The sequence below is a fragment of the Ciconia boyciana genome, chromosome 1 (genome assembly GCF_034638445.1).
Source record: "Ciconia boyciana chromosome 1, ASM3463844v1, whole genome shotgun sequence".
NCBI lineage: Eukaryota > Metazoa > Chordata > Aves > Ciconiiformes > Ciconiidae > Ciconia > Ciconia boyciana.
Window position 1 is genome coordinate 124,806,873 of NC_132934.1, and position 19,659 is coordinate 124,826,531.

General features: G+C 41.5%; 1 protein-coding gene across 2 annotated transcripts; it reads right to left on the reverse strand.

Moving 5' to 3' along the window:
- Positions 1-804: 804 nt before the first annotated feature.
- DDX3X (DEAD-box helicase 3 X-linked) lies at positions 805-19,654 on the reverse strand. 2 transcript variants are annotated; one of them, XM_072848046.1, is made up of 17 exons: positions 19,479-19,654; positions 16,839-16,896; positions 15,748-15,798; positions 10,412-10,535; positions 9,100-9,240; positions 8,917-9,016; positions 8,202-8,337; positions 7,676-7,761; positions 6,922-7,020; positions 6,687-6,847; positions 6,340-6,484; positions 6,086-6,230; positions 5,588-5,769; positions 5,379-5,496; positions 4,775-4,931; positions 3,685-3,809; positions 805-3,337 (listed from the first exon to the last, which is right to left on the reverse strand). In XM_072848046.1, the coding sequence occupies exons 1-17, from the start codon at positions 19,521-19,523 to the stop codon at positions 3,255-3,257; spliced, it is 1,956 nt and encodes a 651-aa protein (XP_072704147.1). In that variant the 5' UTR covers positions 19,524-19,654; the 3' UTR covers positions 805-3,254. The 2 variants fall into 2 exon arrangements, with proteins under 2 accessions (XP_072704147.1, XP_072704139.1); XM_072848038.1 differs by having other exon boundaries at positions 3,685-3,812.
- Between the last annotated feature and the right edge of the window lie 5 nt (positions 19,655-19,659).

Here is a 19,659-nt window from a genome sequence, read left to right on the forward strand (position 1 = left end):
ACAGGAATTCACCAGTTTCTACAGTCATTTCAGCACAGAACTTTAAACCCAGGCTCTTTCTAAATCACGTTCTTCTAAGTGAAGCAAGACTTTTGTCTAGCTTCAAAGATAAAGTGGAAACAGCTGAACCTATTCCTTCCACTGTATCCCCTTGGGTACTCCAGTACTTAACCTCATTCCAGCCTAATTACAGCTCAATTGCATAGCTTAGTTTTAGAAATGTAATTCAAACTGGAGTGTGGGTATACATTTGCTAAGGGGGGGGGGGGGAGGGGAGGGGCACATGTTTTTGGAGGAGGAAAGGGAAGAGGGTATGTACTGCACTTTTCCCACAGAATTGCACATGCTTGTTTCCAGTGAGGCTGCCCCAGCAACAACAAACAGGTAAGAGACATCAAAAGTAAAGCTGCCTGCTACAAGGCACCTTTGCTAAGCTGAGAAGCACAACTGTGAGATGAAGTCCTTAACATTAAATGGCTGAGGAAGCAAGTCTGAGTTCCAGTTCAATAAATTTTAATTCATTGTTACAGCCAAACTTGGTACTCTGAGAGGAAAAAAAAAGTTGTCTCCTCATGTGTCCCACATCTGCTTTGTTAGCTTCTCTAGAAAACTTGTACTACTATCCAGCATTGTAGGGCACAGGTTATTTTAAGGTTGCTACAGCTATAACCCTAAGCTTAGCTGCCACTTACAATCACGCTGATGTGTACCACACTAGATTCACCTGCTTCCAGAGTTGCACGTGAATGAAACTACTTGGGCTACAAATCTTGTAAACCAGAAGAGTGACGCTTCACAAATGAGTAGACTGTGCAGTTCAACTTTTTTATTTTAATAAAATCAAGAATATGCACAGCACATGCAGTGCTAGCATCTAAACTAATACAATAAGCAATTCTAAACCTACAGTGACTTGAAGTTCAATTTTCACATTCAGCAAGTTTAAATCCATTCTTGCATATTGTTTTGAATCCTTGTATCTGAACTGAAAATATTGCTGGCTGATAAAACTTGCTAAAATGCACAAGTCACTGATTATGCCAATACAACAAAGATAACCACATGTTTGAGGATTGCAATGTGCCAGACATTCACTGAAAAAAAAAAAACACACAACTAAACAAAACTCACGCAACAAACATCTGAGAATCTGGACACTTCACATCAGTGTTTAGAAGTGTTTCATTAATATCTTAAGACAAGTGTATCAAAACCTTGGCATGTTTAATTTTAAGTTGCCAATTTTTGTTTTACTATCAGAAAGTTATGGCTACACTGCCAATGCCGGGTCTGCTTAATTTGACTTAAGAGTTTAATATGACTTAAACATTAAAAGCTCACACTACCCCGAAATATATAATTTCACGCATACGGTGACATTCAACATTCAAGTGCCAGTGTTTTTGTACTGTCTTTTGGTCAAGTTTCTTTAAACTTTCAAAGAATCACTTTTAGGCTTACAAAAATAAATATTTGTCAAAAATGTTCAATAAATATTACACAAAACTAGCAGCAAAAAGTATCTAGAAATCTGTCGTGTGCAAATAGTTTTCTTCCCAGCTATCATTCCCATGGTCCCAAATAAGTTTTAGAATCTACTTCCTTCTCCTTAAACAAGCTGCGTTCAATCTCCAAGAGACAAAATAAGATTGGAAGTTAAGGACACGCACACAAGACATATATAAAATTCTCTGAATGTGCAATAAAAGAAGTATTTTGTAAAAAGTTATGGGCAAAATGTACAAGGGCCTAAACCTAGACTTGAAATAGCACCATAACAAATGACCTCAATACTGTCAAGTGCACCTACTTAATAAAAGTTTTAGAACAAGGCACAATACACTTGAAAAAATCTATTGCACTTTAGGAGATTTTTGCCATTTTCCTATGCCACTGTAGATTAGTTGTTAACTGCTCTGGCCACAATGTTAGCACAGAAATTCCAAGTGGCAGAGGCATTTTTCTGGTGGACAATACTTATCTTTGGCCAGATTTAGCATAAACAGACTATAAATACAATGGAAACCTATGCAACTAAAACTGACTAAAACTGCACTTTAATAGCAGAATTGAAACCTTGTGCAGTTTATGTACATTTCCAACCTCTGTGATCTCAGGTTTGTTTGTTACTCTTCTGGAGCCATTTTACAAAGTCTACAGTAAGCCAGTTTAACATCTCCACGCAGCTTGAACAGAGTAATGTGAATCTGCATTAAAATAAAGCCTGCTGCATAATTCTTCCTGTTCATACCCTCTTGACCAAAAAACATCAACACTAGCATGCGTTATTAGACCAAAAGTTCAGTCAGGTCCCTAAGGAGGACCAATCACTGCCATGGTCAGCCATTCTACCATTTCAATTTCATATGGCAGGCATTTTTAAAAAGTCTAAATAGATGAATTCTCCTAAAAACTATTTCAAGTTATCAGACCTTTAAACGTTCCCTGTAATGTTCTGCCCACGTTTGGCTAGCTCACATTAATGATCTGCCTAAATATTGAAAAAGGAATTGCTGTATTTACTTGCATTAACTTCAAAAACAGTGCTTTTAATGTATGCATGTATCCATACATCATCTCATCATGACTGGAATGGCTTATTAAAGGCTATCAGGTTCTAAGTACCTATCCAGGATAGAGTGAGCAAATCAGAACTTTAACTTAGTACAGTTTTGCCACATTAGAAACTAATTGCATTGATATGCTTCAAGATGTTTTATTTTTCAAATCTGCAAATACCAAAAGCCCTAATGCAGGCTACCGCATAAGTTTTTTCTTTGTAATATTATGGATGAATCAGTGATTCCTGTTTAAGTTGTATCACACCTGTGTGCCAAGGTTTGATTTTAGCCCAAGTTCAGTAATTTTTATTTTGTCAAAACAATTGATATCTTGAGCATTACTGAGCCAACAGGACATCAAAATAAAAGTTGTCTAAAGTTAAAGGCACAGTACATTAACAAACAAATGATCCTCAGTCACAAAATCATAAATGCAGTTTCTGGGTGGGGATGGGTGGGAGGGGAGTTAATCCTGACTACAGCAATAGAGTCTTCAAAAACCACCTTCAAGATAGGGCTACTTGTTCCTTTGTTTCCATCTTGTGACCTTGAGCTCCCTTAAAAAAAATTTCAGTGGAGAATCACAGCTGGTAATGTACTGCGAGTTCTTGAAGCTACACAAGGTATAGTCTGGCTAAGTTACATGTGGTTTCCATATTAGCTTGTTTGGTAGGATATCTGCTGCAAGCAGATTCAGTTGCCCCACCAGTCAACCCCCTGGGAGTTATAGTTTCCGCCATATCCATCACTGTTGTAGAAGCCTCCATAACCACCACCTATGAAAGGCAAGAGAAAGTGATGCTTAATTAACCTGCTAAAGACTTGTGCCTTCACAACAAGAAAACAGCCCGGGGCACAGACAAGATGTCTATTGTCTATTAAAGGAAACCCACCCAGAAGTACTGACAAATGCACACATTAAACTAAAATGCTGGAAAGATAGGTAGCATCAAACCAATCAAAGACAGGTAACTTGCACTAGCTTAGATCCAAGAAGGATGCTGAGACTGCATAACAAGCACCAGCTGACCTCATTTAAACATTACCTCCACAAGTTTTACTACAGCAAGCATTTTAGATCCAGTTTTGTATTTGCCAGCACTGCCTGCCCAGTTTTTCTTACCTCCAAATCCTCTGCTGCCACTTCCTCCACTGCGGCTGCTGGTTGATCGACTGCTACTAAAGCTACTGCTGCCAGAACCACTACTTGTTCGATAGTCTCTGGCACCAAATCCTCCACTGAACCTACTGCTGTATAAAGGAAGAAAACAAACACTCGAGTAAAGTCAGTGGTATTTTAAGTCCTGCAGACATTGAGACTCAAGTACTAAATTTCTTCAACTCTGGTTACCAGCTACAGCCAGCCAACAACAAGTGTTGAGTTCAGCACACTTTGTCAACATCCCAATGCTATCTGAAAAGGGCATTCAAGAGAGCAAAGGAAAATTTACCATTCAAGCAAGTTCATGTTGAACTGGCCATGTTACACCAAGAATTACTTTCTCAGGTCCTGGTAAGATTTGATTCAGTGCAACCTCCACTCCACAGAATTTCCAAACCTATCTTAGCATTTATAACCACCTTCCATATTGTAGAAAAGGACAACCATTTTACAAGCATGATTTTTTTTTCTCTGAAGAAAAAAAACAACCAACAACAAAAACACTAGAGTTTCATGTGGTCATACCATGTCAACTACATTAAGAGGAAGGGTTGTTTCTCCTCCTACCCCTTTAAGCCATTAAACATAGCTTTGTATTACTAGCTTATAAAGCATTTTAGGTTTCCGTAGCAAAACTATTTTACAAGTGGCCTCACCACTGCAGTCTAACTCTCATACCTTTCCTGTTCTTATGTCAGGAGGCATGCATTATCTTCTCCTAAACATAAAGATAGTTGCTTAAGGTACATCTCTGGCACATGCAGGTATGCATTTCTAGTAAGTGTTTTGTAAGTGCTTTCATGAAGTTCTAAAGCCATTTTTGCTAGATGTCATTCTACCTCAGCCCTATCTAGTTGTCTGCTTAAGAGGAGAAAAGTCTTATGGGTTAATTGCCTTTTGGCAAGATAGATGTCACCTTTCGATGCACCTAACTCAGTTTATATTGTACTGCTTTGTCTTCCTCTAACTACATTTTTAGACTGAAAACAAGTCACAGAACTGCCTCTCACAATGGATTAAGTATACCTTTAGCCAAAGTTGCGACCATTACCTCTTAGATCGCCCACGGCTGCCACCTCCTTTGTGATGCTGTTCATAAGCCATGTTTTCCAGCCAAGATGGTACTTCTTGCTTAGCCTCAACAAGAAGATCAAGCAAGTCCTTGGTGATGTTTATGTTCCTCTCATTGAAGAATGAGGTGGCAAGACCTAAAGTAAAACTTCAGTTTGAGCCCCACACAAAGCAAATACACTACAGCACTTAAACCCATTCCACACTCCACTTGCAGCTGTGACAAGTACACTATCAGATTCCTTATAGCTAAGCTTGAGAATTACACTAGAATTACCTGAAGAGAAAGCTGTTTAAGACCATCATTCCACCACAGCTGGTCACAAAACCCCTAGCTATTTACTGACAGACACAGAACACACCAAGGTTGCATGTGGTATCAGAAGTTTTTAATAGCAAAAGAAGCACTAGCTAAAGGAACTGGTTACTTTCCATGCTGGCTAGACAGCAGTGACCAGCTTCTGGTCACAGAAGGCAGTGCATGGGCTTCCCTTGAGTACTTAGTTGCAATTTGCTACTTAGTCAATACTTCTACACCTATCAACTTGGGTATGAAGTGCCCAAAAATTCTAGATCATACTTACCAAGGTTTCCTACTCTGCCTGTACGACCAATACGATGTACATACTCTTCAATGTCACTTGGCAAGTCAAAGTTTATGACATGCTTTACATTTGAGATATCCAGTCCTCTTGCTGCTACCTATTGGTTAAAGAATTAAATCAAATTTTACTAAAAATTCCACAGGCCAAGTAATATGCTTATTGCCTCAAACTTCATAGATTCCACTTACTGCTGTGGCAACAAGAATTGGGCTCTTGCCCGAACGGAACTGGTGCAGTGCCTCCTCTCTGTCTCTTTGAGAGCGATCTCCATGTATACTTGTACAAGCATATCCTTCATGGTACAAGAAGTCCTCAAGAGCATCTGCGCCCTTTTTAGTTTCCACGAACACCAGAGTCAAGGAATCCTTGCCTAACAATAGTTAAAGCACAGGTTAACAGAAGAAAAACTGCAAAAATACTGGCTTCACCGCCTGGTAAAAGACAGTTTCAGCTCTCTGCTCTTGTGTTTTCTAAACTGAAGACACTGGAGACCTCCCTCCCTATTTTATATTACCAGAAGAGCTTACATCAACTTAAAACTGACATTTAGTCAGTGGAATACATTCACTGCATGTTAAGGAAATACCCTTTCATTCACCTACTCAATAGAAGTTATTATTACTTGAGACATTAGATTTGCCTCATCTGAATTTTGCCTTATTTGCTTATCTGAAAGCGGTCTTTACCTGTAGCATTTAGCAGGTCAAGCAGAAACGATCGTTTGTCTGACTCTTCAACCCATACTACCTTCTGTGTGATATTCTCAGATGTAGAACCTACTCTGCCCACAGCCAGAAAGATATATTCATCAAGGAAGTCACGAGCAAGCATCTAAAAAAGGGAAGAAAAAAAAAAATCAAACCAGTACTTTTTTTCCCCCCTTCCACAGATGCAATTCAGGCCTATGAACTGTTAAAATATTTGAACTTTTGTAAAGTACCTGGATTTCCTTGGGGAAAGTAGCACTGAACATCATGGTATGACGAACCCCCTTTGGTGGCATAGTATCTTGTTCAACAATTCGACGAATTTGAGGTTCAAACCCCATATCAAGCATCCTGTCAGCTTCATCAAGCACCAGGTACCTAAACAGTAAAAACATTATTCTTCAGAGCTATTTTTCTTTAAGGTGTAACTTAGCACACACACTGGGCTACAAGTTCTCAATTAGGTGTTTACACAGTTTGAAAGCTAGGACTTAAGTGTCATTAACTCTAGATCTCACTTTAAAAGCTACAGTTTCTAGTTGTCAAGTCATTAGCATATGGACAAGAACACTTTACTTACTTGCAGAAATCCAATCCAATCTTTCCCCTCTCCATCATATCAACCAGTCGTCCTGGAGTTGCTACAAGCAAGTGACATCCACGTTCTAAGTCACGTATCTGCTGACCAATGTCTGCACCACCGTATACAACACAGGGACGAACTCTGGAACGGTATGCGAACTATAAAACAAAGTAAGTTAGCTCTAAGAAACCTATACCTAAGCTATTTTATAATGATGAACTCCTAGACATACCTTTCTGGCTTCCTCATAGATCTGCACAGCCAGTTCTCTAGTGGGAGCCAAGACCAGCGAGATCGGATATTGCTTACGGCGCCCATACCTTCCATTCTCCTGCAGAAAAAAATACTTGGAATGAGTACCCCAAATATGAGGGGAATTAACAGCTACTATAGGCAATATCAGAGACAGATCACCAAGTTTGTCTTAACAAAAAAGAAAAAGCATGGCTGAGAGCCAACTAGTTTTAAGCACTGCATCTGAAGACTGCCCTACTACAGTACCCAAGATTCAGCTGTTGGTTAGTATGTTAACATACTGTTAACATACTTGATGTTAACAGAACTGCACAAGCTTGGTCTCTACAACCTGCACTGTCATCCATAACTTAAGCAGCAGAGAAAATAATAACCATAAAACCTGTTACTTCCTACCCTAAAGTCACTACAACATAAACATGTGTGACCAAGTAGCTTTTTGTAGCAAGGGAAGTGTCTTTCAAGCTTATGCAAGAACAAAAACACTCATAAACAATCTTTTCTAGACAGTTACACATATCAACTCCCTCAGTAGGAAAAAAGATGTTCCATAGCCTGTATTTTTCAAGGGAAATAGCTAAGTCTTCTAGAAGTAGAGAAGCTTGGCTATCATACCCAAAATAATGACAACATTTAAGCCCAGCTATTGTGTTCAGCAGCAGACATCAGCATACGAGGCAAAAATACAAACTGGTCATAGCTTTTCCAGGACTGTGTATTTAAATACTTGCCTTCATAGCTCTCAAGGCATCACCAGGGCCATCTGCATAGATCTGGCTCAATATTGGTAGAAGAAATGCAGCCGTTTTCCCAGACCCTATTAGGACACAATTCAGTATTGTTAATAGTTATTTTCAAAGCTACTGTACTGTCAACTACAGCACTAATCCTGTATCACTAGCATATTCCCAGTAACATCTGCACTAGTATATGGATACTACCTATGACATTGGGAGTGCGCTCCTTAGCCAGTAGAAGTTATCTACAAAGGACTTTCCACTCAGCACCACAAAACCCTGAAGCAAATGTGATTTAAGCCATGAACATCTCTCTCAGGACAAACACAGTAAATCCAGTCAAGCCACATCTAAAGCAGTTGCAAAACTCTAAAGCTAATTAATTCCCAACACTGCAGATATTTCAGTATACTCTGAGCAGAAAGTTGTACTACCTTACAGACCTCTTACCTGCAGCTTGAGGAATACAAGACCCTACTTCTGTTGAGAGAGACTAAGCAGTAAAGAGTTACTAACTTACCTGTCTGAGCACAGGCCATCAAGTCTCTCTTCTCTTTAATAATAGGTATTGCATGTTTCTGGACTGGAGTAGGACGGGTGTAGCGTGTGAGCTCAATGTTTCCCATAATAATTTCTCCCATGTCAACATCACTGAACTGTAAGATATTTAAAAGTAGTAAGATGGGGATCCTTCCCTTCAGCCACCATGGAACACATCATTCAGTCTAAGAAGTCATTTGTAAAGTAGCTTTTGTTTTATCTCTTCCTATACAACTTGCCTATTAAGTTTACAGATACTCAGGAGCTAGTTACTAAGAGTCTAGTATCTACTTAGTCCAGTCACATAAGTGATTCTTAAAAGCCAGCTAAGCCTGAGTGCAGACTACACTAGCATACTATGTGATAACGACACAATGCCTATATGCTTAAGCAGTTGCTCCAACAAATCAGTGCCTCCAAGCACTTCTACTTCTTTACATGTTTACTGTTTGAAGACAAGTCACATAGTTAAAAGTGAGCTATAAGTGTTAACTGAACAAGCTTACACAACTTCTCCCATGTCTTAGTTCATCATATGCAACCCTCCTCTGCAAAACAGCTTAGCTGTAGGAAGGCAAGACAGTATCTCCTTTCCTCCCTAAACTTAAGACAGCATGACATCAAGTTTCACATGCAAAATAGTCACTACTAGATACATCAGCAAGCCAGATTTTTAAAAAAAAAAAAAAACTTACACTTTCAATATGTGGAGGACAGTTGCTGCCTGTTGCTTCAACAGGAATATCATCATATTTCTCAAAGTTAATGCCAGTATTGCTTCCTGAAAAGAGCTCTCTAAAAACAGAGGAGAAAGTATTTTACTTGATAGACATATCAACTGACCCTGTCATGTGAATTCACACTATTCCATTACTCACTGTTCCAGGCGTTCACTTGGGGGAAGAGGCTTTGACCAGTCATCTTCATCTGATTTGTCACACCAGCGGCTATTCCCACCACGGTCAAATCTACCAAAGCCGCTCCTATCATAGTCGCCACCTCTTCCACGCTCTTCATATCTAAATACAGCAAGAATATCAGACCACCATTCCTGGGCAAGAGGATTTTTTGACATGCAAAATTAAAGCTATAATAATCTACTAGTGTATGCTCTGTATATTACATATACAACTGTAGAACAATTACAAAGTCATCAGATCATCTGTACTTGCTTCTTGACCTACAAACTGAAATTAGTTTAGTCCCAGCCATCAGACTAGGTCATGTTATTCTGTGTCATAGACAGGAGAGTTTGTCATGATTTCACAGCTCAGTTTAGCATCAAAATTTTTATTTGGTTAAGCATAACAAGCGTAAAGAATCAGTCATCTGCCAGTAGAGCTGCAATTCAAGTTGCAGTCTTTGCCATTTTTTGTAGGGAGCTCCGCTTAAACCTCTTTGGAGACATTGTTTGGTACTTCCCCCTTTCTCTGTGCCTCACTATTACATAGGTCTTCCACATCCAGACAAACCCCTCAAGTGCTGTAATTTGTTCCTTTATTGCCCCACCACACATGTGACCAAACTAAATACCTCAATTACATGTCACGTTATTATTTTATAAAGAGGGAGCTCACCTGTACTACTGACTTGGAAAGAAGGTGGAAAAAGTCCTTACCTCAACTGTTTAGTTTTTGGTCTGGTAAATCATGTTTGAGAAAAGTCTGGATACAGGACTAGCATCAGCTTTACTAGTCGATAAAGGTCACTCTCACCACACTTGTGCATACAACGCATGATGTGTGTAAGTGATCAAGTAAGGTAGAGAACCTGAAAGAGTCTCACCCAGTTTTATTAACTACACTTTTTAAACAAGGAAAAAAAATTGAATTAAAAAAATCCGTTTTGATGTATTTTATGCACTCTCAACAGCTTTTCATGATTCTTCTAGAAGTAGCCACCCATCTAGCACTTTTCTGGTGAAATGGTTAAGTCAGCAAGTCATTATACCTGCAGCGAGTGGCTGGTGGTAGACTACAGGGCACATTTTTCAGCACATGCAAACTTCCCATCCTTGAACTCATGTAGCTTTAAAAGCAAGGTTCTCTCACTCTCTCTCCTCCCCTCCCAGGTTCCTCCTACCTTATCCTGTTGTTCACATCTAGGACTAATTTTAACGTCAAGATTACAGGTGCACTACTAGAACTGAGACACACTTCGTATGCATCACCCAGACAAATAAGTACTTGCCTTCCTCCTCTTGATCCATTTCCACGGTCAAAGAAGCTTGATTTTGCTCCCCGGTCAGACCGTGCACCAAAGCTGCTGTATGCATCCTTGTCTCTGCTAGAACTCCAGCCACCACTATCAAAACCTAGTAGAGAAAGATATTTTAGCCATACATTATGTGGTCTAGGCTTTTACAAGGAAAAACTAAGTTCTGTCCAGTAGGTCTTCACTGGAAGGTCTACAGGACTGAAAGGCAGGCAGTCCTTCAAGAAAGGAAGGTGAATAAATGTTAAGACTAATTCAAATACAGACTAAGTGTTTCTCACTGCCTATCAGAACTTGCTGAAACCCCGCCACACATGTATAAGCATGTTATTTTTTAAACCACTGCACCTGCCTTAGTGCAAATATTTAAGTTGCCTACTCTGGCAAGACAGGTATCCGAAGAAACATTAAGACACTAAGTCTTGCCAAGCCTACATTATCTCTCCAACTTCAACATAAATCCTTGACAATGCATTTAGTTTTTGTGAGGTTAACAAGGCCTCTGGTGGAGATCAATAAATGGTATTAGCCCTTGCGTTAGAAATCCATATGAAGTTAGACATGTTTTGTCATACTTCAAGCACACTGAGCAATCTGATCTACAGAGACTAAGACAAATTAACAGCACCATGCAGAAATAAGGAATATGGAGTTCTTCACAATGAATTGCCACATTGAATTTTTCCACAGCACTTTTTATGTACCTACAGTAGATGCCTACTTAGGTATGTTAACTCAAAGAAACCAGACCAAGCAGAATAGGAAGCACATCAGCTTGCCAACACCATGAAGTAAAAAGCCTCATTTTTATTCAGCTACCAGGGGTTGGGAGGTAGGCAGAAATGTAGAGCATTAAACAGTGCTTTGGTACTACACTCTTTTGGTACTAGACTAAGAACTTACAAATTCTGACTCAGAGTTCCAACCTTCCCAAGTTTGAAAACATAAGCCAACCAGTCTCTCAGCTATGGGATTTGGGCAGAGAGTAAGTGAAACAATTAAACAGATAAACAAATAATGTCACTCATATTAATGAGCATGCTTTTGCCAGCTCCACAGCACAAAACCAGTCAAGAACTGTGCACTAGACAATAAAAGCAACCATGAAACAAAATTACTCCAAAGAAAGGGGTTGTTCTAGGCCCTATCTCTCTGAAAAAGCTTTGCTACAACAATTACACTACCTTGTTAGATGTCCTCTGGAAAGTGTCATTCCCCTTCCCCCCACACTTTTTTAAAGTAAGAAATTCTACTCCCCAGAATCCAGACATGTGCTAGTCACAAAGGAACTTTAACAACTAGTGTGATAACTATAACTCATTTGGTCTGGCTAACTGAAGCAGATGGCAAAAATAATCCATGCATGAAGTTTATCAGCACACAAGATCACGGAATGCTTCAAGACCTCCAAAGTGCTTTAAGAAGTAACTTTAGTCCTTAAGAGTAAGTTAACTTCACATGGACAGACTGCTGACAGAAGATCAGGAATACCATAATCACTTCATTAACACATGAGAAAGTTATCTGTAGCTTGTTTAGAAGGCAACTAAATCCAGATTTTAGTATAAGTAACTTTCAAACCACACTGGAAAATATTGGGGTATGTCATCCTGCCAAGAGATCTAACAGCAGGGGTACTGACAGAGCAATCTTCAGGAAGATATAGATGTAGTTTCTCAGTGGTGAAAAAACTGGGCCGACTCTGTACTACATCAAGATCTTCTACCAAGTCTGAAAAGTTCCAGAGAGGAGTCAAAATTTTATACCCCAAATAGCATACAAAGTAAGCTTACTCATCTAGCTTGTTACTACACTAGCTTCTGAAGCTCGTACCTTGCCATATTTTTCTTTAAGGCAGTGCAGCAACTTCTAGACCAAGTCTTTAACAAATACATATATATACCCTGCCTGACAATTAAGGCCATTAATTCCACCTACAGTTTGGTATTCCTAGTTTGATTTTACTTGTGGATCAGCATCGAACAGAGTTCCAGGCCATAGAAGTCAATTCTAAGTAACCAGCTAGCAGAAGACATCATCACAATTTAGAACACCACATGGCAAATGAAAGTCAAAAGCAAATGCACTGAGACAACCCACAACCAACCACAGATTGACTTCTCTAAAGTGAAGAGAATGATCATGAGACCATGCAAGAATTATCAGGAAATTCCTTAAACATTAAGGCTTTTTTTCCCGTTTTTTTGGTAAAAACCTGTGTAGATTCCATCCAGCACATATTTCTCAAAGGGGAAGGTTTGGAGTTCAGCAAGTTAATGAACTTCCAGAGCAATTTTGGTAGTTCTTGCACCTATGCAGAGTGGTAGAATTGTCAATGCTTCTCCTCAATCAGCATTTTAATTCACATTTTATAATGCTTTAACACCAATCATTGTCAGCTTACTTGAAAAGCTGCCACATGCAGCAGCAATCATCAGATTTTTAAAGATTGGAAAAATAGTTAGAATCCTAGAATCCTTTAGGTTGGAAAAGACCCTTAAGATAAGTCCTAACATCTACTCCTTGATCTACTACAGATCAGACTTTAAATATCCAAGAGCAGCTTCCAGGAAGTTTAACAAGAAAATGACATGACAACAAGCTTTAGTGTTATCCAGTCAAGCTCATGTAAGCAGGACACTTTAGACATATACTGTATATGTATATAGTGTAGCTTCAACAGTTGAAAAACAGAACTGCCATTAAGTAATCTAAGGACATATTTTTATGCATGCTCTTATTTCCTACAGTTCTGTACTGTCTTGAAAGCTGAAGAAAGCAATGTAGAAGTTTTGAACAAAAATACTCCAGATCCCTTAGTGTTCTTCCCCTGTCAAGACCTACTGAAATCACGAAGATGCTCAGTTCTCCATGAACACATAGAACAGCTACTTTTAAAGTATTAAGTCCAGTGCCTTAAGCAATTTCTTACTTAGCTGCAAGTAAGCCCATTGTGCAACTTTAACAGTGTCTACAAATTACTATACTGTCATCAGCTACAGAGGAAAGCGAGAACCCCAAGCTAGAAGCAATACACTACTTGTTTCTAGAGCATGTCTAAGGGAACAACACACATGAGAAAGAATTATTTTTAAGTTTTTGAATGCAGTAGTAGTTAATTAACATTTTCACAGAAGTCCATAACATCACGGTATGTGAGCAAGACAATTCTACTGGATTACTGAAATACAGTTCTACCAAATAGTTTAACTGATTTTTACATCAATAAAAATTTTATCAGGTTACTACATTTGTAAGGCTGTATCAATTTTTATTACATGGTCAAATACCACTATTATCCAAGGTCTCTTTTGTCTGTTGCTTGCCAATGTCTACACCTTGAAAAATCTGTTGCTAAAGATTCCAAGGAGCAGCCAGTATACAGAACAGCTTCAAGAGAGCCAAAGAAGCAATTGTTAATTTAGTTTTAAATAACAGAAGCAAACATTACTTTTATGAAAGTACAACTGTGTAACAGACTTCAAATCATCCTATAAAATAGCTCAGCTTTACATCACTGTACTGATGATACCCACTTTGCTTCTCAGTAGGGGGCCTGAACAGGAATCGTAGCTTTTCCATGTAGCCATGAGAAGTCTAGCGATACAGTACTCAAAACAGGTTTAAAGGAAGTTTTGAAACATTAGGTTTACCAAAGGAAGTTGGCAGCCTATGTTCTATTAATTGAACAAGCCATGTGTCACACTTAAGTTTCATGACTTGTTTACCTTTTTGCAAGGTGAAGCTTGAAGCCCCCAGAAAAGCCACACATGATCACATGTACATTGCAATGTCTGAACTCTAGTCTTGCACAGAAATGACAGTCCTATACATAACAGGTCATGATATGAACTCAAGGTTAAGACTAAAGTATCCTTCCATATCCAGTATCCCCAAAGATTAAACTGGAGTTTGGTACAAGTTACCAATTACCAGGGAAAGGAAATCTGTAAACAGCAAATGTCCACAACCCAACTTTAAGTTGTTTCCTGCTTTTGAGAAACCTGCACATTCCTCTCAGGCTTAGCTAGTTGATTTCTTGAAAGACTGCTCACATTTGAGGTTAATGTGATGGGGAACTTCAAGAGCACTGAGCTGCCAACCAGACCATCTACTTTCCCCAAACCATTCAGCTCTCCTAACAGGCTGTTCATAGTTTGGTGCTGTAGGCCATGCTTCTTTTAGGTAAAAGAAAACCAACACTAGCTTGGACACATGCAAAGGCAAGACAACAACAGACTGATCTTTTTCTTCAAATGGCATAAAACTGGAGTGGAGCATTTTTTGTCTAGTCAAATTTAAAATTACATTGCTCCAGAAGTACTATGAGATCAGCATATACGTCAATATTCTCCTCCACCTACTCCTAATGGAAGGAGTCCTCTTGCAGTATTGAAAAGAGAATCTGTGAAAGTCCATTGCTTTAGAAACAGATGAGATTTAAGTCTTTAAGTTGCAGCACAGCAGAAAGTATTTTAGTTCCTCCATTCCAGTATTTCAGTAGGTGTTGAGCAAATGTTTCTCTTGTATCTATGCAAGTCACTAGACACAATAATGCATGCTGCAGTATCTGTAATCTTTGTATCTTACAAATAAAGGTCATGATTTACTTTACTGAAGAACTCCACAAAATTTTTCTTCTCATGTTTTGTTTAGAAAAATCAAGTGCAAAATAAAGGCCATTTCTCAGCACAAACCCCCCTGTGTGAACATATGACCAGCACTGGTCATGTATTTCATGTTTCACACACCAGCACCCCGCATTTCATTCCTTCTTGTGGACTTCCATAAAAACTACACGAAGCTAAACAAGGACATCATCCTAATGGTTTTGTTTCTCATGCTCCCTAGTTAAGAGCAAGTTGTTTAGTGTAAAAACATCCACTTACAAATTGAAACTCTGCTATTTTCTCATATTAAACAACTAGTTACTACAAGTTCCACATCAGTCACTAGCAGAAAAACTGGTACTCCCAAAACCCATTAAAACTGATACTCAGGATTACAGAGCTAGTCAAGTTAAGATGGGAGACTCCATCTTGCTTCAGTCACAGTTAACTGCTTGATGAGATATGGAAGATATTTTGCCAGTCAGATACTGAACTTGAGCTTAGAATACAACCTGGTAAAGGAACCACGAATAGCACACTAAAAGCAGAAGATTAAATTGCATTGTTTTGCACAGAATAGTCAAGCAGTCTGTACAATCCCTTTTAACAGTACTGCCAAAGCCTTTAACAGTCTGTTCCTAGAGATTCAGAAGTAGGCCAAGAACCAGTTACAAGTGCTGCCACTGTATTTCTGATACATACCCTGTTTTGAAGCTTCCCTGTTCCTCAAATGAGGAGGAATGTATCGGCCTTCTAAAAGACAAAAGAAAGGTAGCGTTAATAAAATCGCAGCGTTAGCACCTTTTGAGATACTAGCCTCTCCAACAACAGCTTTTGGTTAGAAAAAAGTTGCCTGCCTCACAAGCTTAAAGGCCTCTTACAGCGCCTTTAAACTAGAATCCTTTAATACAGCACTTAATATCATTCTCTCAGAGGACCAATGCATTGAAGATTAAGTTCTTGCATACTCATTTAGGTAGCTGTTTTTTTTTTTTTTGCTATTTCTTTGACCAAGTCATGCATGCCCTTTATGGATGTTACAGCATCTGTGATGAAAGCCTGTCTTCCTAGAACTCATTAAGGCTTAACCTGGTGCCAGGCATTTGAGTAGCTCAAGATTCTCACTGTGTCATTCAAGTACTGGCACTCACAGTATTATTACTACCAGTATTTTTCCTTCCCCTTAAGTTCAGCCATCCCTATCAGTTCAGCTCAGGTCAAACCAGAAGCCACACATAATTGCCTCCGAATAGCATTCTTCATTTACAATCCAGAAGCATCTGTCTGCTAAGCAACATGAATCAGAATGTACCAGGCAAAAGCTGAATATGAATTCCTGGAAGATTCCCCTCTCTTCTTAACATACTTAAGCCTTGCATGTCAGAGAACTCAGTTTCTACTCAATGAATTAGGATAAGTACAGTTAACTATTAGAACTTTTACCTTCAAACATTCCAACTCTAGCAGAAATTTTGAGAAGACAGATCATCACATTACTACTACAATCAGTGGCCTCAGCTGTTTTGACTAGAGGCAACAGAAAATCTGGGACAAAAATGGAACACTAAGTTCTCTCAAGTTAGTTAAATACTTAAGAAATTTACACATGCCATATCACTGCTAAATTAAGTGCTCCCACCTAAACTATACGGCATTTTCAAAGCAGACACAACTAGCAACCTCCTCAATTTCCCCATCAGCCTCCGAATCTTTGCTTCAGAAATTACTTCACAGCTACAAAACCCTTATTTCTAAAACTGTGCTTGTAAGCTTGAGAATTTGCATGTACTTACTGCTTGAAGAGCTTCCTTCACTCTGAGAGTCTGAGGAATTCAAGTCTAGACCAGAAAACTATAAGAAATAAAACAAGTATCAATGTTATATAATTAATTTATGCTAAGATACAAAAAGCCCTTTTTCTTATCAAGAGCAAGCAGTGTTCCGACAAGTTATTGCTGCAAAGAAATTTATATGTAGTGTCAATTACATCTCCTGTGAAGAAAAACCAAAACCATAGTTTGCACTCAAGACTATACCATCTTCAAGTGTCTTCATATCCACCGATAAACATGCACCACACAGGCAGCAAGGCCAGAAGAGTATCTTACACCCACCTAATCAAATACCACCGACTTCTGCTTTACACACTATATGCAGGCTAAACAGCCATTTAAAATACTCTTCCAGTCCACTCAAATGCATTTGGATTGAGATCAATGGCAATTGGGGGGGGGGGTTGCCTTTTTTTTAGGTCCAGAGACTACAGCCCAAATACTAAGTGAAATGCCCAGTTGGGCACTTCATTTGCAGGGACTCAGTGATTCCTTTACACTGCATTAACACTACTGAGACATTACAGTCTTCATGTTTGAGACAGCTACTGTTCACAAAATATCAGGTGACTTCTTCCTACAATTACTTCGGCAAATAGAGTTTTTGGTTTGTTGTTCCAAAACTTCATTTACAGCCTTCAGTTTCCCAGTAAAGCCTACCAGAAGGTTCAGGCACTACTAGCATGTAACCCAAACGTTTTAGGTCAAACACAATATGGACTCATTTCAGCAGAAGGCAGTGGGCAACTCTCAAAGCTTGAACACCAGCTTATTACAGTTGTCTGCCTGCACAGCAAGATTAGGAATTTATTTGGGGATAACAAGACATGTTAAAATACAATTACATTTTCCGCAAGACCAATTGCACAAAAGTGTGTTCCAATATGACCTGAATCAATCCAAAGCAAAGATCCCAATGCACTGTCCTTCTAGATATTCACTTGTGTGTGCTGCCATTTAGGACATTCAGATTCTTGAAAAATCCTGCCATGGCAGACCTCGTACCATCCTGTTTAAAGCTACTACTTAAAATCCCATCTCTTTAGTTGATCCAAACATCAGCACGAGGCTGAAGAACGATTCTTACTTGAAGAGTAAACAAAGATTCTCTACTAGGTAAACGTGGCTCTCCAGGAGCAGTCAACAGAAGTGATGCATAAATCTTCTCGCACTGGACTCCCACCGTCTCTACCGAGGGGGCAACACTTGCCAAAATCTGATCTCGGAGATGGCGCAGCGACGAAGCCCGGCGCGGCCGCCATCTCAGTGCGGCGGTGCAGCCGGCACTGCGGGTTGGGATTTTCGGCGCAGCAGGGAGCAGCCGCAGCCGCCCAGCTAATCCGGCAGCCGGCACCCGTCACGTGCTATCTCGGGGGGAGGAGGGGGGGACACACGACAAGAAGCTGGGGAGGAAGGACCGGCTCCCTGACCTACTTCGCCTAAGACTCCAGAGCAGCGGCCGCCCGAAGCCTACAAGCTGCCGAGAACCAGCGCTGCCCTGCCATGCCAGCTGCCCGCCCTGGGTCTCACTACAACATAGGGGCCTCTTCCCGGCCCGCCCGCCCCCCCTTCTCCAGGGATTAAATAACCATCTATCCCCTCCACACTGGGCAGGGGCCTGCGCCTGACTCCGCCCAGCAGAGGCGGGGGGGGGGAGGGGGGGGCAGGAGGAAAGAGAAAAAGAGAGAAAAAGAGGAGAAAGAACAACATCGAGGGGCCGGGAGCCACCCCGACACATGCCGGCTGAGGCGCTCCTCGTCCAGGCCCAACTGCGTCACCGGGGCCCACCGGCACGGGAGGAAAGAGCGGGAAAGGCTGCTGCCGGCTCTGCTGACGCAGCTCGAACAAAGGCAGCCGCCAGCGCCCCCTCCCCCAGCCCCGTCCCCGGGGAAGGGCCCGCCAACACAAAGCGCCCTCCTCCCCCACCCCCCGCCTCGCCCCGTCAGAGCCACAATGGCCGCCATTTAGCCTGTCTTTCTCCCTGCCCCCCTCCCCCCGGGGCTCCTCCTCCTCCTCCTCCCCCCACCCCGCGCCCGGCCGTTCCCCGCCGCCGCCGCCAGGGGTCCCGGCAGCCAGCGTTACCATCGTCGCTCGCCGCCACACAAAAGCCGGGCCTGGAGCGTGGCGAGGAGGCCGCAGAGGCAGCGCAGATCCCGGCTGGGCCGCTCGGGCGGCAGGCCCAGTCCCGTCCTTCCCGCACCCCCTACCCCCCTCAACCCCCTCCCCGCCGCGGCGATGGCGCGCCCCCGCGGGAGGAAACCCGGCGCGGCGCGGAGCCGCCGCACGACGGAAACTGCGCAACAACCGAATACGCCACAAACCGGCCGCGTTGCGGGGAGGAGAAGGGTGGGGTTGCCGGCGAAAAAAGGCCGGGGGAGTGGGGGAAAATCACGACGCAGCCATCGGGGATCGAGGAGCGAAGCAAGTCCCACGCTAAATATCTCGACCGTCCCTCCCGCCATCCCTGCCCCACGCACTCTCAGCCTCCTCCGCGCCTCTCCTCCCGCCCCATCCGCCGCCGCACTCCGGTTAACGGAGCGGCCTGCCGCTCTCCCTCCCTCCCCCCCCCCCCCCGCCCGCATTCCGGGGCCCATCCCTCACCTGCTGGTCTAGACTGAGGGCATTTTCCACCGCCACATGACTCATAACGAGAGATCGTCTCGGGGTGTCCCGCTCCGCCTCAAGAAATTCAGATTCACCGGGCTAGGAACTCGCCGCTGCTGCCGCTCGTCCGCCACGAATCGCTTTCCTGACTGAGCCCCCCCCGCCTCGGCCCCGGCCT

What these genes read in the sequence shown, in the direction of transcription:
- DDX3X (XM_072848038.1), bottom strand. Translation starts at nt 19,523, where the DNA reads ATGAGTCATGTGGCGGTGGAAAATGCCCTCAGTCTAGACCAGCAG. An exon ending in CCAAGTGAACGCCTGGAACA is followed by an intron (nt 9,017 to 9,099) that starts GTGAGTAATGGA and finishes CTCTGTTTTTAG; the next exon opens with AGAGCTCTTTTCAGGAAGCA. An exon ending in GTCCTCCACATATTGAAAGT is followed by an intron (nt 8,338 to 8,916) that starts GTAAGTTTTTTT and finishes AATATCTTACAG; the next exon opens with TTCAGTGATGTTGACATGGG.